The sequence below is a fragment of the Gavialis gangeticus genome, unplaced genomic scaffold, assembly GCF_001723915.1.
Source record: "Gavialis gangeticus isolate Ggan-Ray unplaced genomic scaffold, GavGan_comp1, whole genome shotgun sequence".
NCBI classification, from domain to species: domain Eukaryota; kingdom Metazoa; phylum Chordata; order Crocodylia; family Gavialidae; genus Gavialis; species Gavialis gangeticus.
In genome coordinates this window covers 3,518,965-3,544,943 of record NW_017729023.1, presented here as the reverse complement: position 1 = coordinate 3,544,943, position 25,979 = coordinate 3,518,965, and the positions used below count along the sequence as shown (strand labels likewise).

General features: G+C 44.6%; 1 protein-coding gene across 1 annotated transcript in view; it reads left to right on the top strand.

Annotated features, from left to right (window-relative positions):
• The window catches only part of MTHFD2L (methylenetetrahydrofolate dehydrogenase (NADP+ dependent) 2-like), an 80,213-nt gene extending 58,330 nt beyond the window's left edge, over nt 1-21,883 (top strand). The window contains exons 7-8 of the mRNA XM_019516743.1: nt 5,879-6,004; nt 21,507-21,883. Coding sequence (XP_019372288.1) covers nt 5,879-6,004; nt 21,507-21,619 — 239 coding nt within the window. The 3' untranslated portion in view covers nt 21,620-21,883. The remainder of the gene's footprint in view (nt 1-5,878; nt 6,005-21,506) is intronic.
• Nucleotides 21,884-25,979: the final 4,096 nt, after the last annotated feature.

The following is a 25,979-nucleotide window of genomic DNA, read 5'->3' as shown; positions in this document are numbered from 1 at the left end:
TAGATTGTCCCTAGCCAAGAATAGAGAGCCAGACATTACACACAAACTGATGTAAGTGATCAGAAACTGGTTTAACCCTGTAATAGAACAGATGTTCAATGCACATAAATCAGTTTGAAAATGGCTGAAACCCATTTGAGATAAACCTGTTTGAATGTATTATCATACTTAACTGATTTGGGTCAAACCAGTTTATGCAATGTCTATCCCAGACCCCTTGCTGGTTTAAGTTAAACCAGACTCCTCCAGCATCCCAGCATGCTCTCTGGGCTGGGCGGGGCTCTCTGCTCCACAGCAGGGCTGGCCCCTCCCCTCTGCTCCCTGACTGGAGCTTGGCAGAAACTGCAGGCATCTGCCTGGCTTCCCCCCTGCTCCCCGCCTCCCCTCCCCATCCCTTCTGACTTACACAGACACCTCTCAGCATTAGCTAGCAGACCACATACTGGCTAAAGTCTGTGCTTTGGCAGATGGGGGAAAAAGACAAAATCAACAGGTAGCTGGCAATGTCCCTCTGTTGTTTTCTTAATAGGCTGATAAACACTGAGTTAGGGGTGATAAACACTGTGTTATCAGTTCCCTCCTTGACTGGTGGGGGGGGTGGAGGGGGGAACCCCTCCCTAATCAGAGTGGCCTGCCAGAGCTGGGCCATGCTCCCCTCAGCTCAGCACTGTAGAAGGGAGGGGGGGCTGCTCTAGCGCCCCCCAGCTTCTAGCCTGAGCCACTGCAGGCATGTACCTGCATTTCTGGGATGTCTGTACAGTTACAAATGGATTCAGCCTAGCCAGGTTAAATTAACCTGCAAAGATTGAATCAGTTCAGGCTTTTTGAATGTCTGTCCCTAGCCTAGATGTCTAACTCCTTTATGGGGATTTTAGGTGCCTAAATTCCAAAGAGTGATTCAAAGTGACCCTGGACCAATTGCTACAAAACTCATTACCTACTACATATATTAAGCTTCTTCATTTTGGATGGCCGAGTTGTTTAAGTATTTAAGTGAGGGCTTCTAAACATGTCCAGGAGTCATTCAGATGGAGGGCTCAGGAACATCACAGCACCTAATTCTAATCAGGAAAAAACAAGTAACTCATATCGACAGCATTGAATTCAGGTAAAAAATCAGTGGGGGCCGCCACCTACCTTTTGACCAACAATGTAGCAATTAAAGTACTTGCCTGGGAGGTAGGAGATCCACATTCTAGAGTCACCTTACCCAGAAAGCAGACAATTTAAGTTCAGATTCTTTCTAGGAGAAAGCCCTTAATCACTAGGCTATAAAATAGTCTGGGTGAAGGGAATCTTTCCGCTTTCCTTTGAAACTGTGCCACAGTGCCACTAAGGCTATTCTTACATGTTATTTTTAACGTGTTGTTATATTTATATCGTATTAATATAACTTAGAAAGTTTTCTGAGCAGTTGCACATTAATGCTTACTATAATCTAAATATAAATCGTAGTACCCCACCAGCTCTTGAACCAGCTCTGGTGGGGTCCCAGAGCTGAGTCCAAAAAGCTGATGAATTTCAGTCTCAGCTCTGGGATTGCACAGAAGCCAGTTCAAGGCTCCAGTGCATTAAAGAGGCTGTAAGCCAGACAAACAGCTGCTTGTTGCAATCCCACTCCCCAACTCCCTCACATAGCACCTCAGCCTTGCCACTTCAAGGGCCCAATATGGTAAGGAAGCTGGGAGCTGGACAAAGAGCTGCTTGTCTGTCTTCCTCTTCCTCACTCCCCACCTGGAGCCAGTTCAAGGTTCCAGTATGGCATGGGGGCTGGGAATGACCCCAGCACTGCAAGGGAGTCAGTTCCCACAACACACTAGAGCTAATTCAAGTCTCTAGTGTGCTGTGGTACAGTGGCTGGGAGCAACTGTGGTACCACACAAGAGCTAGACCAAGTCCCCACTCTGCATGGGGGCCTTGAACTGGCTTTTATGCAGTGTGGGGCACTGGAGCCCCAGAGCTGTTTGTAGCTCCCACTCTGCCCTACCATACCACAGCCAGTTTTCTCTTAAGCAGTGAAAGCAGGAGGCTTATCAAGTTCCCACCCCCTATCACACTGGAGTCTCCTGATCATACTATCTCTGTAGAGCAGTTGGACATTAGCTTAACACATTAGGTAATACGATTTGGTGATACTCCTTTCTGGAAAAGGCTAATGGTACTATGCCATGATGACATTTAGCACATGCTTTACTGTTTTAACACTTGGACACTTGTGTGGTAAGTGCTGTTAGCATGTTAAGTGTAATGTGTAAGAATACCATAAGAGTTTGAGTCATAGGAGCAAAAGAAGAGCAAGGAAATGGTAATCTGCCTCTGTAGATTTGTACTGGTTATAACACTCATTTGGGAGGACCAAGTCTTGGGTCCTGGTCCTTGCTGCCTACATAGTTTCTAACTACCTAATATAAAACAAACCACTACTGGGAGTAGAGACCAGAACTGCTGTAACAGTTAGATGTGAAGGCAGACTTCTTGCTTGCTCCCTATTTTTTTTAATGAATTTTGTTACCAGGATCTTTCATAGTGACCCAAGAAAAAGTTTTATGTTAACACAGTAGCTGAAGAGACCTGCTATTCTATACCTGTTTGTATTTCTTACTGCTGAGGCTTCTTATCCTAGTAGGCTGCATTGTTGTAGTCCAGCTAGAGGCTGAAGGAGGTGTAGGTATTACTTAGGCCAGGTCATCATCTGTCAGGATGATGAATATTCTCCTTACTAGTCGTAGATAGTGAAATTTGTTTTTCTTTTTTTTATCAAGGTTGCATTGTGGCAGCTTAGTATCACAGCTTAATATCAGTAACGAATCTAGGTATTCACCTAATTTGTGAACAGAGTTACAAATTATGGGTGTGTTTCTTCAGTCAAAGACTGTTTCTTGCTTCAGACTCCTTCGTGTTTACTTTGGCCTTCTGAGTAACCTTGACTTACTCAGGTTCAGCCCCAACCAGCCATTCTTCATTGCTGAACAGATCTTGGTCAAACATTAGTATAGCTTAGTGTTATTAATGGTGTTTCCACATTTTGCAAAGAAGAGAGAAAGTTACTTACTACATATCACTAGCATTTGAGTCCAAAATTGTCTTGCCAGTTTATCCATTATCTGCTTCCTAATCTATGAATTTATAAATTGGGAAGCATATAACAGCAGCATTACACATATGATGCTGTACATTAAGTCAGTGGTTCTCAAACATTTTACACTCAAGACACCCTTTGGAAAATGTCAGCTTTTAACTTTCACTTTTTTTTTGATTAGGGAAACATAATGGAACAAACCTGTCTCAAAGAATTCTAAGACCTCAACAGGTCAAAATGTTTTTGACACTATGCATTCCTTTTGGAATCTCTGGGTTTATCTTGTGACTGGTGTAGGTGTTTGCACTTCTAACAGTGCTAATATTGTGTGGCACCCTTAAAAGGATTCATAGCACCCCAGGGTGCTCAAGAGGGTATAGTTATCTGTGGTGATGCAGGTCCAAACCAACTACTTCCTATGTTCATCCACCACTAAATGAGACTGTCTCTGAGGAAGGGTACCTTCTGCCAGAAATCTTGTCTAAGATCTCTCCCAACTATGCAGTTGGCCCAATAAGATACCACCCTAAAAAATCCTTGCCTCTTGCATAGACAGGCCCCAAGGAGGACTATAAAACAACAGCCCATACTTGTAGGGAACAAATTAGAAAGGCTAAGGCGGCAGCTGAACTTAGATTAGCAACAGGAATCAAGGGCAACAAAAAGTCTTCTTTAGGTATGTAGGGAACAAAAGAAAAGCAAATGGGAGTGTGGAGCTGCTGCTCAGCAGCTCAGGACAGCTGGTTACAGACACTCAGGAGAAAACTGAACTCCTGAATGACTACTTTGCCTCAGTGTTTCACTGGGCCATGGGGAAAATCATGCCAGATAGGGTACAGAATAAGCAGGGCAGAAATGACTGCTGCCCTACTTTCACCATGGAACTGGTGTGTGATCAGTTACAAAAATTAGACACACACAAGTCAGCAGGACCAGATGAACTCCATCTGAGGGTGCTGAAGGAGCTGGCTGACATCATCACGGAGCCACTGGCAAAACTGTTTCAAAACTCATGGTGCTCTGGAGAAGTCCCTGAGGACTGGAAGAGGGCTGATGTTGTGCCTATCTTTAAGAAAGGGAGAAGGGAGGACCCAGGTAACTATAGGCCAGTAAGCCTAACTTCTATCCCAGAGAAAATCCTGGAAAAATTAATTAAGGAGTCTATGTTTGATAGGCTTGTAGAAGGTATGATTCTGAATGACAGCCAGCATAGCTTCATCACAGGCAGGTCTTGTCTAACCAACCTCATCTCCTTTTACGATCAGATGACTTGCCACCTGCATAAGGGAGAAGTGGTGGATGTTGTATACCTTGACTTCCAAAAAGCTTTTGATCTGGTATTCCACAATGTTTTAACAAGAAAACTGGAAGATAGTGGGCTTACCTGTGAGACAGTTAGGTGGGTACAAAGCTGGCTTTGGGGTAGGATCCAGAGAGTCCTAATGAACAGAATTGGTTGTCTTGGTGAGAAGTGGGCAGTGGTGTCCCACAGGGGTTGGTGCTTCCTCCTGTACTTTTCAACATCTTTATCAATGATTTGGATGAGGAGGGGAAGAATTCACTGGCCAAGTTCACAGGTGACACACCAAGTTATGCAGAAGCATGGTCACGCTTGAATATAGGCTACAGATACAGGTGGATCTAGAAGGCTAGCAAGTTGGGCCAGTCAGAACCAGATGAAGTTCAGCATTGAGAAACGCAGAGTGCTTCACCTGGGGACCAACAATTGAATTCACACCTACAGGCCTAGCAACACCAACCTGACCTGCACTATGAATGAAAGAGACCCGCGAGTAATAATAGACCACAGTATGAATATGAGCCAGCAATGTGACTCTGTTGCCAGCAGGGCAAACAATGCATGCATGCATGCATCAATTAATGCATCTCCGGCAAGACTGAGGAGGTGATTCTCCCACTCTGCTCAGCACTGGTGAGACCCCAACTGGAGTACTGCATCCAGTTTTGGGTGCCACACTTTAATAAGGACATGGTATAACTCGAGAGTGTCCAGAGAAGGACCACCCATATGATTAGAGGCTTTCACAGCAAGCCATACGAGGAAAGGCTGAGGGACCTGGGAGTCTTCAGCCTGAAAAAGAGAAGGCTGAGAGGGGACTTGGTAGGAATTTACTGCTATATCAGGGGCTCGGTAAACAACTGTTCACCAGGGCACCCTTGCAGGGAAACAGGAATAATGGTCACAAACTCCTGGAAGACCACTTCAGGCTCAACATTAGGAAAAAATTCTTCACAGTTAGGGTGTCCGGACTGTGGAATAAGCTCCCTCCAGAGGTGGTGCAATCATCTACCCTGGAAATCTTCAAGAGGAGACTGGATAGTCATCTTGCTGGGGTCACCTGACCCCACTTCTCTTTCCTGCCTTGTGCAGGGGGCTGGACCTAATGATCTTTGAGGTCCCTTCTGGCTTTACAATCTATGAATGTTTCCTGGACCATCACAGCTACAGATTCACTCAAACAAGAAATCAGCAAAGGAAAGGTAAGATGCATGTTAAAATATAAAAGAAGAAAAAATTTACTGTAGAGCTAGTATCTTACACGGCCTAATGGAATGTTTACTCTCTTAGGCTCAAGTCTTGGGAGCAGCTTTGCTTCTGACCCTCATAATGCAAATCCAAGACCACAAAATAATTGTTGAATATTTTCTATGTACAGTACATAAGACAAAAAAGATACTGAGAGACTAACACAATGTTTTCTGTTTTTATTATAAGCGAGAACTGATAACATTTTTTATGCATGGTTTTGTTAATCAAATAAATCTTGATGATTTCAGGTATTCCCAAGTTGATTACAGCTGATATGGTTAAAGAAGGTGCCACTGTGATTGATGTAGGAATCAACCACATCCACAACCCTCTTACAGGGAAGACAAAATTAGTAGGCGATGTGGACTTTGAGGGTAAGTAAAATATTTCTTTTGATAGAAAACTGCTGCATAATTATATTTAGGATTTAAGTTATTTGATAAAGGTCAATGAGAAGTTATCAAATAAACCCTTTCTCATTTTAGGACAGACACTGGACAATCAAAAAATTAATGTACCTAGGCTCAATTTATATACTAACAAATATGAGTGTTTTAAAGGAACCTGCTTTGTTAAGTACAAAAAGCCTGCCAGCTATATTGACGGATGTATTGGAAGTGATGGTGAAAGGCTGTGGCTCTCTCTTCTCACCAGACTTCCCTGCCCCCTTTAGGTATCTTATGCCCCAGGAACATTGAGAAAGAAAGAGCAGTTCCCACGCTACTGCTGGCATAGGGACTGCAGCTGGGTACAGCATATCTTACATCACCACTAGTTAAGCTGCTGTCATCAAGATCTTTTCTGCACTTTGACTTTAACCTCATGTTTGAAAACATTAACAATTTTCACTTTAGAAATTTTCTGTGCGCCAAGACTTAGCATATGTGAATTTATTTCTGAAAATCTTGATTGTTCCAGGCTCTCTTGTCTTACATCAATATACACTTGGTCATTTGTGACTTCACTTTAGTTTCTTATTGTGTGCTCTGTGTTCAGAAACAACTACACAATATAACTTGATTAAAAATCTCGACTCAAGAGGCCATCCAGACTGGAATAGCAGGATTGTTGCAGTTCAAAATTAGAGTTTATTGGCAGAGCTGTGTGTGGGAAGCTCACACAGGACCTGCCCACATTATTACTGGTTCATGGCATAGTTCCTTATTTTGATATTCATGAAATAAACCCACATTGTAAAACAATATACGTTCTAAAATCTTGACCTGTAAGTTCTCAATCTCGAATCCTAATTATATTAATATAATTTTAAAAGGTTATAATACTATTTGGTGGCTGGTGGGGAAAACCTGTCTTATTCATATATATAAATCTATCAAAGTTTGTGAAATTATTCACATGAGTAGAGCAAGTGAGTTCTGACATTCCCTATATTGGAGAAACCTTTTGCATTTGGATAGTTGTATGAGTAAGATAAGCAATAGATAGGACATTATTATAGATATACAGTTCTAACCAAACTCTCTTCATTTTCTGCTTTGGATAACAAAAAGAAAAAGATGATAAAAGAAACAAAAATTAACATTCAGAACTTAAACTGATAAAGAGGGAAGTCCCACAAACCATGAAAATGTAAAATTCACTATAATTTTCAGAAATATAACACACTAAATTAATTTGCTACATGTCTCTTTTGGGTTTTTTTAATGTTTGTCTGGTACTCTGAAAGAAATATAAAGCTATATACAGATGGCCAGGTCATGATTCAAGGTTTCAGTAATGCAGACATATTACTTTACTGTATGCGTCTCAACAGGTTCTGCTGTGGGTTGTTCCTCAGGATTTTACCTGGGGTGAGGGAAGATCCCAGAAAGAGGGAGGAACTTTAACTTAGTTTATGCCACTAAAGTTCCATGTAACATTTAGCTTCATATTGCCAAAGGGAAATTGTTGCTGGTTCATTAGTATCGGTGAAAGTTTCACTAAATCATTAATGAAAACAAAGCAATCTGATCTGTACAGGCTGCAAAATGAAGTATTTAGAAATATATCACACTTTGAAATTACTTGGCTGGGCAATTAAGAAATGAAACAAGCCATTATAATGGCAGAAAAGAATATATTTATTTGGTATATTAATCTTATTATTTGACAAATTCCTATTTCTATCCTCTGGTATTTTTTAAAGCTTGAGGTCAGACATTTACAATTACTAATACAGTGTCCATTTCATATGTGACATGGTTACATCCTGCCACCCTTCCTCAAGCCCTGCCATCCCTACTGTCACACCATCCTTAATATAGCAAACTGACACCAGGATGAAGAGCTGGACATTAATTTACACTTGGGCAATCCAAGTGTAAATTACCTTTATCAGAGAGAGATATGAATGTGGCTTACATTAATCAAGTAAGCTGATTTGAGATCTTCTAGAGTGTTAATAAAGTTTAACAGTAGGGTGGGTGGAAACTTGTTTCAATTGTCCCTTCACATGTAATATCTTATATTTTGCGCTCCACTCCCTAGGGTTGGGTTTGAAACAATGGAATTATTTGTTTCATATGTTTGTTTTTAATTTTACTTTGCTTCTTTTGGAACAGACAATACTTGAAAGATACAGTTACAAACTAAAGCTTCTGATGCTCTAAAATGGGAAAGGGGAATGAATTTCCATGTCAGGTGGAAGGTATTTAAGATGGCTGTTGAAATTTTAGAAGTTTTATTTTTTGATAGTTTAAAATGTTTCTTCTGGCTCAGGAAAACATTTATAATACGACGAGTATTCTCGTCTTCATGAGTGAACAGAGAGGTGATCAGAAGTCATTTGGGTGTTTATATATTCTGTGTTGCTCCCTTCCCCTCCCTTGGCTTAAGTCGCAGGCCCAGGTCACTAATATTGTAGCCTGATTGTGGCAGGGCTCCCAGTTTCACTCCCAGATCATAGTGTCCCCCCCACCCCACACACACACACACACACCCTGACTGGCTGGCGGGGTAGGTTTAGGGCCAGGTTTAATAGCAGCAGCAGAGGCCTTGCTCCCAAAGCCTCTGATCACTGCTGTAAAGCCCAGGCTTCTGCCATCCCCCCCACCCCCCTCCCCCTGCCTCACTGGAAGAGTCAGGGACAGCAGTAGCAGCCATCTGTCTCCCCCCACCTGTTGTTTCTTGACAGGCAGGGAGGAAATTCCTTTTTCAAAAATGCTGCTCTGCTCTGCTGTGCTAGGCTCCCAGCCAATCAGCAGGGAATCTGATGCTGAGCTTAGCATCAGCCAGTCAACATGGTGGGTTCCTGTATGGCTGGGATGAGATGTTCTTGGCTTGCCTTAGTTTCTTCTTATTGAAGGTGGAGAGTAGCATGATTGGAGCAGGGAGGCAGGCAGGCAGTGATGTAGCTGCTTGAATAGTTGCACCAAAAGCCTCCTGCTTCCTTGACTGGCTGCTCTTATAATCACATGTGTGGTCAGCCTCTCCATGTGGTTGGGCTACTGCTGCTATACATTGAAGGTAAGAGGCTTTTTCCTGGGCTTAGAAGCTGCTGGCTGCCTTAGGCAGAATGCCCTGGTGCAGGTTAGGGGAGGGGCTGTTTGCTCTCTACATGTGTTCTCTCCCCCTGCCCTCACAAGTGCCTGAAGTATGATCAAGAAGTAGCCCTTCTGGTTGATGAATTCAAGACCATCGTTCACAGGGGAAATGGTCGCAATATGTGTTCTGCTGGCTGCCCCTACACAGTGGGAAAACTCAAGCTGGCAAATCTATCCACAGCCTCCTGTGGATCAGCAAGCATATGACACTTGAGGCCATCATCCACTGGATTGCCAGGTACATTTGTACTGCTTCTCCAGCTGTTGACTTGTTCATGCCAAAATGGTTTACTATAGACCAGAGGCTATCTCGGGTTGTGAGCTTTCATATAGCAGTGGCAATGCACTTCTCCACAGATAAGAGCACTTTTGTCACCATCATCCACTGCTGTATGGTTGGACCAAACTTGGTGCAGATATCTATGAAGATGTCCCTGGACATGCAGAATTGCCCACTACTGCTTGTTGTCCCAGGTGGCCATGACAGTCCACTCCCACAAATGTCACTGCACAGTCTGGAGTTTCTCCCACATCTATCTGACCATAGTGTGCTGACCTGCAACCAAAACATCTTCAGAGGAGCAGCTGCTCCCGCAGACAGGGATCCAGACATAGCCATGGTCCACCTGTTGTTTGGGAGAGTGCAAATGCAATGTTTTCCCCAGCAAGTACTGCTCCATCATTCTTGGGGCCAATAAAATTAGTTATGGTTCTCATCAGGGTTCACCATTGTTGCCTTTTCCACTCAGTCTCCCCCATTAGTTCACAAAAGCTGGAGCTGCAAGATCTGCAAGTACTGATCTATAGTAGCTGATGGTGTTAAAAGCTGGCCTGTGGTTCCAGGCAGCACAAATGCAGCAGAAATACAGGCAGGTAATCAGTGGCAAAAGCTGCATGGTGAATCACACCAGAATCCCTCCTAAACAAAATTCCCAGTGCACTCACAATTTGAATAACCAGTGGACTCTTTATTCAGGTCTTACAAGCCAAGGGAACCTTTGGACATTTGACCAGCGCCAGGCAAATTCATATACTTTGGCTGTCCTGTTATGTGTGGACCTTCCCTTTTGAACAGAAGACAACTGCTACTAAAGAGAATGAGATATGTGGCTCCTGAGCATCTCTGAAATGTCAGACCCCAATTTTTTTGTTGGCATAGCTGTGTTAGGCAGGTGCTGTGAGCTGTGATTTTTGACCAATATAGCTGCACTGGCAAAGGCGAATAGTGCCCATGTTGTATTTGGCAAACTGCATTTTTTTTGCTGCAATAGCTGATTTCACTTGTAGTAGAGGGGGGCTAGAATGCACTATTCATGCAAAGACACTTTTGTATTATCAGCTGCATTACTACACAGGGCAAAGTTGCAGATACTTTAGAGCAGGGGTGCCCAACCTGCAGCACACGTGTCATAAGCGGCACAGGTAGCCTCTTTGTGTGGCACACAGAAGATCAGGGAGAGGGCAGGGAGCAGAAATTAATGGAGAAGATCAGGCAGGGAAGATAGGGTAGAGAGCAGAAAACATAGCAGCACATCAGGCAGGGGAAGAGGATTAGCGTGGCACTTGGGGAGGGTGTGGAGCTTAATTTGTAGCATGCCTGCCAAAAAGGTTGGTCCCCACTGCTTTAGAGGATAAGATTAGGATTTAGACTGGCCTAGAAAATAATCCTAAATAAATCAAATTCAATAAGGACAAAGGGAAATGCCCTACATTTTGAGCTGGGATAAAATAACTGGTTGGCGTGCAGTACTGCAAAAGACCTGGGATTTATAGTTAGGGTAACCATACATCCTGGTTTGGCCAAGACAGTCCTGGATTTCACAGGCCATCCCAGCATCCTGGCTGGTTGTCTAAAATTGAAGCAAAAGTCCTGGATTAATGGCACCACTCCACCTGCAAGTGCTTGACCCAGCTTTTCCTGAGCAAGGGCTAGAAGCTGTTTGGGGCAGTGGGTAGGCTGGGCTGAGCACTGCTCCGACTGGGACAGGGTTCAGCTGGGATGGGGTGGACCAGGGCTGGGGCTTAGGCACCTATGTGGATCAAGCTGAGATGGTTGCCTGCTGTTGGCATCCTCATCCTCTGCTGCTGCAGCCAGTGCTGATACCCGGACTGCATGTGCCAGCCCCAGGTGGCTGCCTGTGATAGTGCAGAGGAGCTATGTGGCTGTGCAGCATAGGCTGGCAGTCTGGGAGGTGCCGCACAGCTGCCACTCCCAACTCAATCCGGCCTCTGCGCATGGGGAATGGAGCTTGGCTGTAGGCCTCTGTGCTGTCCACCCCTCTCCTCCATCAGTCCTCTTGGGAGCCATGGTGTTGGGGGGGGGAGGGCTGTGTGGTGCCCACTGTCCCAGATTTACTTACCCCATCTCAGATTTCCTTCAAAATAATATGGCCACCCTGTTTATAGTGAGGCAGAAACTGAATATGAGCCAACAGTGTGCTGTTGTTGCAAAAAAAGAAAAGAAATAGCCACAAGCATACCGGGCTGCATTAACAGGAATGTCTCTGTGGAGGACTGAGCCTTTGGTTGCCTCAGGGCATGGCCCAGGGACCATGTCCTGCCCTGCTTTTTTCCCCTAGGGTATTTTTTGTCCCCTGGATATCCAGGTATCTAATTTTGCCCCCACACTATAAATTTGGAGCATGGGGAATGTTTTTTTATTACTGCATGTGCTTCTTGAAGCATGTCAAAGGGGCTTAAGACACTGCAAGAGGCATGTGCATGCTTGTCTGGATGCACCCCTAAGGTCCATTCCAGCCCTGTTCTTCTGTAGTTCTATGCTAGGAGTATTTAGCTAGAATGCTGGTGTGCCTCAACCAGCAAAGTGCTTGTAGAGAAGATATGTTAAGTCTCTGAAAATGGCTTTTGAAAAACTGGCTAAAATCTGCACACTCTTTCCTGTGTGGCTTGATGCTCTTAACTGTGGAACATGGTATCCACTGATGAGCCCATGACTATATACAAATGTTCAAATGACCTGGGAGAATTCTCAGGAAAAGAAACAGAGAGATGCCTGAACAGACATTCAGATACTGGGCCCCTGAAGAGCAGAGAGGTTGCAGTGCTGATGCTGCACAACCAGGGGGCCCTGACACATCTCAGCATGCTCTGCAGTCTTCCTCAGTCTGCCTGGTGACAGATGGCAGTAGTGCACAGGGCTGCCCTGATTGGCTGCCCCAAATTGTTCAGTCAGCCAGTGTCTCCCTGTAGCACATTGTGGAATTATGAAGGGGGCATATTCTGCTCCATCCTTAGCTGGAGTGGTAGAGTCCAGCCTGAGTGACACACTGTCTTTGCAAGGAGAGAGATAGGTGGGTAGGAGCAAAACACACCAGGATATTGGAGAACGGTGCTGCATCCTCTCTCAGAAGGATAAGTTATACATAAATTCAGTCTCCCCAGAAGAAACTCTACTGGGAGTGATTTAACTGTGATTGCTCCTAAGTTGTTTTTTCTGGGAGTGGGTATTTTTCCTTTGGGAGAAAAATCCTGAACATCTGTAGACTTGTTTTCTCCAGGGAGAGCAGTGAGAAAAATGGAATGACCTATGTCTCTCACTGAATGACTCATGTCTCACACCTTCCACAGCAAGTGGTGGTTAGAATATAAATTTCATAGACATTAGGGCTGGAAGGGACCTTGAAGATCATCAAGTCCCAGCCCCCTGCCCCAGGGGCAGGAAGTCAGCTAGGGTCAAAGGATCCCAGCAAAATAAGCATCCAAACGTTTCTTGAATGAGTCCAGACTAGGTGTCTGCACCACTTCTGGAGGGAGTCTATTCCAGGCCTTGGAGGCTCAGACAATAAAGAAGTTTTTCCTTATGTCCAGCCTAAAAAAGCCTTGGAGAAGTTTGTGACTGCTGGTCCTTGTTATCCGTCAGGGTGCTCTGGTGAACAGACGTTCCCCCACATCCTGATACACACCCCTTATGTACTTACAGGCAGCCACCAGGTCATCCCTGAGCCTGCACTTTTCCAGGCAGAAGAGTCCCATGGCTCTCAGCCTCTCTTCATAAGAAATATGAAGATGGTATAATCTATATGAAATATAAGATTATATGGTAAACTAAACACACACAAAGTTAACAAGGAATATAAACCTCCTTTTCCCTCCTAAAATGTACTCTTTCTAGAAGGTATGTCTTGGGAAGTTTATTCCAAACTAGTGTGTTTCCTTTAATTGTAGTGATATAACTGTATCAAACTGAAGTGCATCCACATCACTTAGTTATGCCTTCTTAAGTTCTTCTCCTTTTAAACATTGCATCCACACAGCTTTGTGCTTTGTTCAAATTAATGTTTAGTGTTCTGAGTAGATATTCCATGGTACTGTGATCTGCCATTCCACTCTATGTTTTCTAATTTTTCTCCTGGCACATTGTGGGGAAACTATTGGAAGCTACAGGAAGTCTGGGACTCCATAAAGCTATGAGGAGAGGCTATGGGACCTGAACCTGTTCAGCCTTCACAAGAGAAGTCTGAGAGGGGACCTGGTGGCCATCTATAAACTTACCAGAGGGGACCAGCGGGGAATGGGAGAGACCGTATTCCCCCAAGCACCTCCCGGAGTAACAAGGAATAACGGCCATAAGTTGTTTAAGAGTAGGTTCAGGCTGGACTTTAGAAGGCACTACTTCATAGTCAGGGCGGCTAGGATCTGGAACCAACTTCCAAGGAAAGTGGTGCTGGCTCCTACCTTGGGGGTCTTTAAGAGGAGGCTTGATAATTACCTAGCTGGGGTCATATGAGCCCAGCGTTCGTTCCTGCCCAGGGCAGGGGGTCGGACTTGATGATCTACTTAGGTCCCTTCTGACCCTACATCTATGAAAATATGAAGCTAATGAGCTTTCATAGTTCCTCTTCTGTCATCCTTTACATTGATCAGTACCATTTTCAGATAACTGGTAGGTGTTAGGAAAGACAATGATCCATGTGCCATAATCATGACAGCCATTAATATGACCAGGATGATGTGCATGCATTTGGAATTATGGAGGCAGATCACCCCTGTGGTTTCATGGGGTTGTTGATTGTAGCCATGTTGGTCTAAGGACATAGGCAGGCAAGTTTATTTGGGTAGACGTGATATCTTTCGTTAGACCAACTAAATGCAACTAAGTGGTTTCGCAGTGCTTTAGATAACACAGTGATACAAATAACGGAGGAGGAGAATGAAATCAACCAGTCACTTCTACAGAGCATTTAATTGGAGCACTTGGGAGTGCACTTATTCAGGAACTAGCAAATAGCAGTGACTGGTGGGATGACATAATCAGGGCTGTCCCTAGGGTATGGCAGCTGCCCTGGTCCCCATGTTTTGGGGGCCCTGCGCTTTGACATCTGAGGGCTGCGGCAGAAGTACTGCCTAGCACCTGCCCCATGGCACAGCCTGGCCCCGAGTCCCTGCAAGGCTACCGGGCACCACAACTTGACTCAGCTCGGGGCCTGCTACCACAAGGGCATCTCTGACCCAGCATGGCCTGCCCAGTGTGGCCCTTACCTTGGCTGCCCCATGCTGCAGGCAGCCCCCTGGGGTAGACTGCACCAGTGGTAGCACCCTTAGCGCCAGGGCCAGGGCTGCCACCTCCATCCCACTTTCCAGGCTGCACCACCTGGCTTTCTTAAGGGGGCCCCACACCCTCCTAGGGTCAGCCCTGGATGGAACGATGCAGAACTTGGATGGCAAACAGTAGTGGCAGAATTTCAGGATGAAATGGTTCTTTCTTAGAAATCTAAGCTTGCGATTCAGCCTGGAAGTTCAGTTGAGGAACACCAGCATGAGAGAATTGCTGCCGGCATGGCAAAGGATGTTGCCATTGCCACCTGCAGTTGCTATTTGTCTGCAAATACCAGTTTGGGGTTCACAGATCAGCTACTGGGGCTCTTATCATTGAGGTTTGCAGTACTATGAGGAAGGTTTTGCTCTGCTGTGTCACAAAGCTTGGAGATACAAAAGAGGCCTCTGATGGCTTTTCACAGACAGACTTTTGGCAACCTATTCTTTGCATTCCGTTCCAGATCGTAGACTTTGCCAACAAGAAGATGCACTTCTGCTGTCTCATGGTGCAAGGCCTGGTGAATCACTGTGAGAGACTCACTGATATTAATTTGGGTGGTGCTAAGATATTTGGAAACTCAAATGTCTGGAATGTGCAAAGGAATCATGAGGATTATGTGGTGTGATCTCAAATACCACAATTTCAGTTCCTTCTTTTATGTACTTTATAATGCACTGCAAAAAGAATCCCAGAACGCTTATGATGATACTAGCTAGCACCCAGGGTTCTCTGCCAAACACTTGTTTAAAAAAAAATTAATACTTTAGGGCTGTGCAAAACAGCAGTGTTCCGCTTTGACGGAACAGTGTTTTGTTTCGAGTTTTGTTTCATTTTGAAAGCACTGTTCCTTTTTGTTTCATCAAAACTGTTTCACTGTTTTGGTGCTGTTTCAACGTTTCGCCCATAGGCTATTCTGCAACCTGCGCCAGGAATATTGGTGCTGCCGCAGGCCCCAGCTAACAGCACCAGCCTCCTGTGATCTGGCAGGCAGATGGAGGCCCGCACCCCTGGGATAGAGTCTAGCACAGCCCCTGCAGCCCTCCCAGGGGTGTGGGCAGGCCCCCAATCTGCCTGCTGAATGAGAAGAGGCTGGTGCTGCCAGCTGGGACCAGCAGCAGCACCAGTCTTCCTGGTGCTGGGTGCGGGCTGCACCCAGTGCCATCCCAGGCAGCAGGAACAACCTCCTGTGATCTGGCAGGCTGATTGGGGGCCCCCCGCACTCCCAGGAGGGCTGCAGGGCTCTGCTGACTCCTCCCAGGGGTGCAGGCAGCTCCCCAATCTGCCTGCCAGATGACAGGAGGTTGCTGCTGCCAGCTAAGGCCAGCGGCAACACCGACCTTCCTGGTGCTGGGTGTGGGCTGCACCCAGTGCTGCTTCTAGCCAGCAGCAGCAGCCTCCTGTCATCTGGCAGGCAAATCAGGGGCCCACACCCCCACGAGGAATCCAACATAACCCCCACAGCCCTTCCAGGGGTGTGGGTGAGCCCCCGATCTGCCTGCCAGATGACAGGAGGCTGGTGCTGCTGGCTAGAACCAGTGCTGAGGCCAAGTAAGCCTGGCTTTGAAACTTGAAACGTTTCAAAACTTTTGAAACGTTTCCAGTGCCATTGTTTCATTTCAAAGGCTTTTGTTTTGTTTTGATTTCACTGTTTTGAGCTCGAAACTCATTGAAACATCTATATAGAGCGATGGTACCAATTGATTGATTGCAATGCAATGTGGATACACTGCTTAGACAACAGTTGTTATTGATTATTTAAAATAAATTCACAAGACCCACAACAACTTGCAAGTTTAAACATGTCCTTAATATGAGGGATTGCCCCTATTGAGCATCTGAAGTGTTTAACTTGTAGAGAAACCTAGAAATAAAGAGTACTTCCAAACCAGAGTATGCTGTTTGTCAGGGAAATTACCTGCATTTCATTTCTTGTGAAGAATCAAAGAAAGTTCTTTAAGGCTTTGAAGAAGCTGCAAAATAATAACTAACCCCACTTAGACACTCGGTTTGAAGGCTATGTTTTCCAGGCTGTTGAATGCTTAGGACAGTATTTCAGCAATCTTTGGAGAGTGACATTCAGAGGAGAAAGCTTCTACACAATCTAAAAGTGGAAATGAAATAACCTAAAGTAATTGACAGTGCTATACCTTGTTCACTACTGTAAGGTTTGTCATATATAAATGTTATCTCAAACTGTATGTTGGACTCTTATGCTATACAAATGTATTTAGAATTTTAAGAGCCAAATGTATAAATCTACTATCTAAGTTTGTCTGAAAAAAATATGCATTCATCATGCTTATTTTTATTTCTCTGACTAGAGACTTACCAGGCTCAAATTACCATTTTGCAAATGCACACTTATGTTTACAGGATATTATCTGCGCACTTAGGCACCTGGTCTTTGGACTACCTTTTCCAAATAAACTATATGTTGATGATTATATGTAAACCAATATAAAAAGAAGCCTGTGTCCTACTTTGAGGCAGATTTCCATAAAGATTTGGTACAATAACGAATGTTCTGCATGATTTACATTGCTAGACTTTTCTTCAAGAACTTCCTCAGGTTGTGGATTGTACCTCTTTGTCATTAATATATGACAAAGAATGTACTTAATAATTCTAAAATATTACTGATTTGAAACAAATTTGTTTCTATTAAAATAGTGTTTTATTTTAATGTATATTATGTTACTTCTAAAATAGTATAACAGTCCTGATATGTGCTAATATCAGGCATGGGCACAGTTCCTTTAAATAATTATGATATTTATCTGGGAAAATAAAATAATACATACCAAATTCTGTAAATTAATCAAATTATAATACTATTAAAAAGCCACCAGATAATTTGTGTTTCTAAGATGGTCTAATTCTAAACCTAAATATTATCATTCTAATGTCTAAAATGATTGTTAAATTAAATCAAGTTTATCTTTCTATGGTCTTTTAATAACATGACTGGTGACATTCGTATGTTGAGTAATTTGAAGTTATTTTGGTTTTCATTACCACTGATATATTTTTCCTTAGTTGTTCCTTCACGATTGAACTTAATGGGAACTTTGTTTTTTACTTTAGTGGATGCAGAATCAGGCACTCCCTGTGAGTTGCAGAAACAGTATGCAGAGAAAACTTTCATTTGATCAAAAGCATTTTTTTAAATAGCATATTAATTAATATTTAGCTTTTCATTTTTTCTCTTGATAAGTTTTTTTTCTAAGATCATTTGTCTTACTTGCCAATGGGTCACCATGGACATTTAAAAGAAATGTATCTGAAACATTGTTAAGTGATTTTTATTTTCCCCACATTTTGATTGCCTCATCTTGTAGCCTTCAATATCTAGGAATCTTATGTAATGGTCTATTATTGATTCAAGTAGAGATATCCTCACTTGCACCTGGCTTGAGTTTGGTTCTGTAAAAAGCAGTGCTTTTCTTTGTCCTGTCCCCTACCCCCAACATATGTAAAGTTCAGACATTGCATGGAGTCCAGTTCAGTGACACAATTTCAGTTGACTTTCTCCCTTTCATGTATTTGGTAGAAGCAAGCATGGTTTGATTTTTCTGGAAATTATTCTTGAGTTAGCAATATCAGCTCTTAAGGAGACATGGGCTTAGCGAAGAATACAATTGAAAAAAAATCCCAAGCACCCTGTCCTAATCTGATCAATGAAGTGCAGCAAGAGACTTGCCAGGCAAAATAACCACAAAAGCAGATAATTTATTGATCCCATTCTTTCACTTGATGGGCTTTAAGTCAGTTAAACACAATTCCATTGTAAATGGCTAACCTGAAGTTCCAGTTATATTTTATGAAAAAATGATAAATGAGTAGCACATTGTCTCAAGAAATCCTATCTCATAGTGTAAAAGTTTAACATGTGATGCTTACCATGTTTTCCATGTCATTAGACTCCTTTAAAGGATTTTGTTTTAATGCCATGGATGTTTGTTGTTAGTATTCCTCCCTGAGTAATCTAGGCACACCCCAACCTTGTTTATCCTGTCAATTTTTTTATTGGATTGTTAATGTACTTGTAGCATTTTCTTTGACTTAAGTCTTTATAGGCACTCTACATAGACACAGAGGAGGATGGGGCCCTTACATGAGAGAAACTGTTGGTGGTACTGCAAGGATGGGTGCCTCTCAGTGGGCATCCACACATGCATATTAATGTGTTGTAATAAACTCCAGTGCTTACCATACCAGAGTTTATTGCTCCCAGCATCACGTTTACGTGTGTGGCTGGGATTGCAGAACATCGAGCTGGGTCAGAACAGCTCTTGCTGGCAAGGGACATGGGAGGGTCAGCCTGCCAGCCTGGGACTGCTCTGACCTGGCTCAATGTGCTGTGGAGGGGTTTGCTGGGGCAGGAGGGTAGCTCACTGTGGGGCTGGCTGGTAGGCATCCCCTGTACTGAAACACCCTCGTGCCCCAGCTAGCTGGGTCGGCATTTACATGTGCGCTGCTTTGGAGTTAAAACTTCTGCAGCAGGATAGTATTTGTAGTTATAAGTACCATCCTGCTGCAGAGTTTACTAGTTACTCCAGCCTAATAGCCCTACACATGTAGAAGCCAAGATTTACTGAAGAGCTAATTAGTCTTCTCTGCAGTAAACTCTTGTGTAGATGCATCCAGTGACAGTCCCTGTGTATGGGCTTGGCAGGATTTGATTATTATTGATAAACATTGATAAATATAGATTTGACCCATCACTCACAGACCGACAGAAAAATATTTCCATTGGTAATCACTGAAAGTTCTAGAAAGGAGATGTTAAAAAAAATCTGGGACAGCATGCAAGCATGTTTGCGCACGTACACGCACACACACACGGCGGCCATTGCAGGTGGAGTGGGGGGAGCCCACGTTGAGCCGCCTGCATGCTTCTCTGGGGAGCAGCTGCTGCAGGATCTGGGGGCTGTGCTCAGAGGGGAGGTTGGAGGGACAGCACTATTGGCAGCTGGGAGCCCTGTGTCACCAGTCGCTTGCTCTGCCTAGGTCCCAGCCAGAGGTAAGGTGCCAAACTCCCAGCAAGCCTGGGCTGGCCCCTGCATAATTGGGGCTCATAATTTGGGTCCAGGAGTTTGGACCCTGCCCTGATCATGCAGTGGCTGGGCCAGGCCAGGCCAGGCCAGGCAGGAGCTCTGGAAGCACTGGGAGAGGCAACAGCCACCCAGCCTGGGGCCAGGAAGCAACTCTCCATTCCCCGTGGTCCCTTTGTGGGTGAGCCCTGCCTGGCAGGCACCAGTAGAGGGGTGGACCAGTCACTTGACGGCTACAGCCTCCCACCCCTCTGGGCAGCATGGAAGCAGCATCTGAGCCCGAGGAGCACCCCCATGTGCCCTGCCGCGATTATACTGCTTCTCCCAGCATTCCCAGAGCTTCTGTCCAGCCTGTGTGCTTGGAGCAGGGTGTGCGGGGGTGCCCCCAGGGTCCCATGATGCCCAGAGGGGCAAGAGGCCATGATCAGGGGGTAGGCTGCTCCTCCGCTGGTTCGCACCAGGCAGGGCCTGAAGCTGTGGGGAGCTGCTTCCTGCCCCATGCTGGGCAACCACCTCCTCTCCATGTGTTCCCAGAGTTCTGGAGTGCCACTGCCCTCCTCTTCTGGTCCCTGCCTGCCTGGCTCTTTCCTGATGATGAACAGAATGATTTAAAGCAGGTATGCTTTATTGATTTATGGAAGTTTACTTTTATATATTTTGATGTGATTTTATAAAGCATTTAACAGTATGCTGTCATTACTAACTTGTCTGCCCCCACACCCTAATTTTGCGCAACCCTGAAAGTTTAAATCGATAAAAATCAAGAAAATGCTTAAAAATAAGCATTGATTTTAGCTGCTGAAATTATAAAAAAAATGAAAATTGAAGTCTGCCAAGCCTACCTATATACAAGGCATGAGCAGATGTTCTTCCTGATGTAGGAGGAAGTTTCAAATTATCCTTTTCTTTCATGCATGTGAAAAAGCTGGGGTACGGATAGATATTCATTTGAAGTGTTCCAAACTCCACTCCAATTTGTACTGCTTGAAACTTGGAGCACTTCAGTGCCATACAGGTGTTTAGCCTCATATAACCCTCCCATCCCTACCACCACACAAACATATCAGAGTACTTCAGAATGGCTCCAAAAGCATGTAATGGTAGAGCAGGAATCCCAGCTCTTTGCTCAGTTTCCAGTCCCTGAAGGAGCTTGAGGACAAGAGAGTGCTCGTTAACTTCTTGCCCCACTCTCCAAGTGGGGTAAGGAGTTGGATCACTGTGGGATACTGAAGGACTAAGAAACCCCCTATCACACTCTGCTGGAGAGTGCCCACATTGCATGAAACGCTTCAAAATGAAGTGCTCCAGAAATGTTCCTCTTTCCTGAAGCTCATTTTTTCTGCAGTTTAGCCAGTTTTGAAGTAATTTGGTGGGCGCCATATCTGATCCATCACTGTTTGTAGCACTTCAAACAGAACATATGTCCATGCCCGAAGAGAGTTATTTTTGCTGGAATATGAGGGGGTATCCAGTAGTAAGTCACTAACCTATGAGAGGGGAAGCTTCAAGAAAGTGCTGGGCAGGAAATTTAATTTTGCTTTTCTCTAACAGTCTCCAGAAATGCAATTGAATAAAAATACTTGTGATTCTGAGCTTCCCTAACTTTCCTGGCTGATGATACTATATATTTGTGTACAATTTACCAATCTCGGGCTGTTTAACAAAAAACTATAGTTTGTAACTAATTTTACAGAAAATCATTCTCTTCTTTTTTTTTTGTCAGAGGTGAAGAAGAAAGCTGGCTTTATCACTCCAGTACCAGGAGGAGTAGGGCCCATGACTGTTGCAATGCTACTGAAGAACACACTCCTCGTTGCTAAAAAACTCATCCTCTAGAAAATAACTGCTGCATTAAAAAAAAATTGAAGTCATTCTATTTATTGATACGCAAAACATTTATTTTTACTACAGATTATTTATTTCTACATTTTATTTATTTTTTCATGTGAAATAATTGAATGGGATTATGTACAAAATGTTACAATATCTTATGTTACTTCCTATTGCTGAACTGGGAGTAAAAGAAATCACAGCTACAGCTTTCACCTATATTGTTCTGTGGGTAAATCTACATTAAAATAAAGAACTAACAGTAATATTTAAAAAAATACCTATGGGCACTGATACACGAATGTGGAGGCTACTCCAACATGCTGGAATGCCAGCGCATTGGAGCAGACTTGGTTAATTGAGTCTGCTGGAGCTTGGCAATTACCACGCTCCAGCACCCTCCTGAGTCTTGTATATCAGCGTCCTCATGCTTAAAAATGGTGGCAGGCATGCTTGAACTAAAGCTTGTCAAACAAACTTTAGTTCAAGCACCCCTGCTGCCATTTTTAAGCATGGGGATGCTGATATAGGAGATGGGATGGTGCTTTAATTAGAGTGGCTCTCAGAGCCACTCTATTTTAAATGCTGGCCCCCATCCCCGGTATGTAAAAGTGCCATACGTGACTGGAGGTTAGGTTCTATTTATTAGGAGCCCAGATCTTACTGAAATCCAGTAGAAATTAGGCTTCTAAGGGCTATTTCACTTTTGAATATGGGACTTATACTTCTAAAACACATATGCACTTTTGAAAATTAACTTGAATTCCTTAGAAATTCAAAACTTCTGCTGCTGTGAGCTAGAATTTTATATTCACAAAGAATGGGAGATTGGAATCTAAGATTTGACTTGCTGGTAGTGCTGAAATGAAAAGAGCTTACATTAAGTGAGTATGTTTAACAAAATAAAAACAAAAGCTTACGCATACTGAGCCAGATTCTGACCTTGAGTATGCACCCAGAAATCTGTGGGAGCTATGTGCACTAAGACTGAGGCCAGTATACATTTCTCTCAATATCCAGAATCTTAGTCAAATGTATTGATAAAAATAAAGTGCAATGTATGTTTCTTTTTAAGCATGCTTGGTGCGTATTATGTCCTGATCCCTTAAAGTGGCTCTGCATAAACCGTTTATGATAATCAGGCCCTATATAAATATGTATATAATAACACTATTCTCCTAAGTGTTATTGATAACATAATAAAAAAGAGGAACAAACTTTATCAGAAATGAAATACAGGAATTAAAACAGAACTACTCTCCCTCTTGCCTCCTGAGAACAGGTTTATGTTCTCAGTCCCTGATGTAAATCCCAGTCCTGCTCCTGTGAGATTCTTGTTGATGACTTTAATTGTCACATTAGAGGGGAGCATATTTGAAAGACATTGGTTTAAAAAGGTAAACCTGAGAAAATAGGATAGGTTGTCTGGGTTAAGAGAAAGAATAAAAATGTTAATGATTACGTTTTTTTTTCAGTGCAGTGTAAAAGCAAAATTAGGATACCAATAAATACCAGTAATGAGCCATTTTGATTATGAGTTTGTGCATTACTAACATTGAGGGCTTATTCCAGTTTCAGCCAAAGGAAGTCAGACTGGGCCAATGTTTACATCTCTGTGGGCGCGTCTAAGCATGCGCCCTACTGTACAGTTGTTACTGCACAGTCATTTAGTGCTTGCTTTAGCAACTACTAAATGACTGCGCATTAACCTCTGGTACTGCACAGTCCTGGTGCTGCACGAGTCGTTTCTGCTCCTACTGTGCAATAGCAATGAGCTACTGTGCAGTAGCAGTGGCATCATAGTTCATGCCCACTGATGCTACATCACCGTAGCAATGAGCTGCTTCACTGTAGCTTGTTACTCCTGCAACATGGCAACTCATGTAGACATGCCATGTATCTCAGTTGAGTTTTTATTTCATTTACTTTATTAAAGAGCCATTGATGTTTTCTGGTAGATTGTAGCTTGCTTGCATAAAAAAAGATGGAAAAGCTTAATTTTTCTTCCATTCAACAAAATTGTACTTTATAAAATAAAAATACTTCAGAAACTGTTTCTGTACTAATTTTTCTTCTGATAACTATTTTAAAATATAAACATAAGCATATACCTGATATTTTCTTTAAATATGCATATTGGTACATAAGTGACAACAGGGTGTATCTATAAATGTGTTTTCTGGGAAGTAGACTAATTAACTCTTTAGTAAAGTATCCCCATCTACACGTGCACCAGTATTAAGGTGCAGTATACTAATTCACTCCATTATAAGATAGTACAGTTGCGGTGGAGTAATTAACTGAGCTGAAACACACATGTAGATGATGACTGGGTGGAGGCTAAACTCCTGTCTGCCACCTAGCCATGTAGCACCTCAGGTTCACCACCCTTGTGCCCCAGCCAATCCCTCCACTACCTGATGCTGCCACCTGGAGCCCTGGGTTGACCCTCACTGTGCTCCCTGCAAGACTGGGCCTGCTCTCCCTTGGCTCAAATTGCTGCTGCCCTGGGTCCACATGTAGATGCTGCACCTGGGAGCAGTTTGACCTGGCTCATACAGCACCAGAGTTTTTGTTTCCTTAATTTCATGTGTAGATGCATCCATATTATATAAAAAATATGATAAACCAAGGCAACTAATAAAACACTGTGCCAAATAAATAAGTTTATAATACTTTCCATTTGTATTTTACAAGATTTTAGGAGCAGGAGGATATTTTATTAATAGGGGGTGTGTCTACATAAGACACTTTACTGCGCAGCAGCGTAGCTTGCTTTGCAGTAAGTGTACGCATCTACATGTGCACATGCTTACTGCTCAGTAAATGACAACACTCATTTACTTGCAAGTAATTACTCTACAATAATGCACATGTGGATGCCAACTGGGAGCAAATTTGCTCCTGGTCAGTGCTACCATTAGGGTACCTGCCTGGGACTAGGCCCATGGCTCCAGGGCTGGGAGCCTCTCCTGCCCCAGGGATGGCTCAACTCTGTCCCAGCTCCATCCCCAGGCTCTTAAAAACCTGCAGGCGCTCGGAGCCCTTGGACACAGGCAGGCAGCCTAAGGCCAAACTAGGCCCCTGTGTCCCCCCAGGCAGGCCACAGGTCAGCTGCACCAGCCTGCCTGTATCCCAGTGCCACAGCCTGGCACTGCAGTGCCACATGGCTGCCAGGCCTGTGCCACCCAGTCCTATAGGCTGCTCCAGGCTCCTGCCAGGCCTGTCAGCACCCAGGCATAGTTGTAGGCAGCTCTTGGCTACCAGGCTGAGCTCCAGCTGCTCACAGCCTACCCCCACCAACCTGCCCAGAGCCTGCAGGTGCTGTGGGACATTGCCTTGCTGCATGGCTGCAAGTCCTATACCATACCCCTGTGCTGGGTGCTGAATGCTGAAGGCAGCTGCCCAGGCCCAGAAGCACAGGGACAGCTGCAAGGAGGCCTGAAGAGCTGGCGCAGGAGCCCTGATGGTGTCATCATTGCCGATGCCACACCCCACCAGCTGGGGCCCCAACTGGCCGCAGGAGGAGACTGGTAACCTTTTGGCACTGTGGGGTGAGGTGGAGGTGCAGTGTCAGTTCATGCAGGGCAGGTGCTCCAACACCCATGTCTACAAGGAGCTGTCAGGCCAGATGTGGAAGTGCAGGCACAACTGGTTGTGGCCACAGCTCCTGGCCCTGGGGCATGAGCAAGTGGAGGCCCTGTGGGAGCACAGCACAGTTATGGCCAGGGCAGTGGAGGCCACAGAGGATGACTGCCAGGTGCTGAACACTGTCCTGTCCCTGGCAGTCACCTTTGTTCTGCCTGCTGCCCTGCCCCCGATCCTAGCCCTGCCTGCCCCCTGGCAGCCACCCACTGCCCAGTAGCAGGCCCCCCCTTGGGCCTCGGTAGAGGTCCAGTGCTATCCCCACAGCCAGTGCCTCGGTCCCCACCACAGGTCCCCTGCCTGGTCCCAGGCCTGTAGCTCACTCTGGCTCCACCCAGGTGCAGAACTGGAGCTGCCTGCAGTGGGGTCAGGACTGCATGCTGGCCCTCAATACTGGCTACCAGAAGGGGAGCTCTCTGTGCCGGGGGACCAGCTGCCACCGTTGCCTCTGGGAGAGCCCCCTACATGCAGGGCTTGCCACAATGTGTACACCCACAGGGGAACAGATAAAGGCTGGGTGCTAGCTATCTGTCCCCAGGCTCTGTCCCTTAGGTGCCCCCACCCCATGGCCACCCACATCAGGAGGGCACGCATACAACCACAGCACTTCACTTGTAAGTAGTTGCACAGGAAAGAGGGTGTTTAAATGTTGGGTGGTCGGTGGTGGAGGGGGTCTGTTGGGGAGGGAGGCAATGGGAGGGTCTGTTTGTTGGGGGGGGGG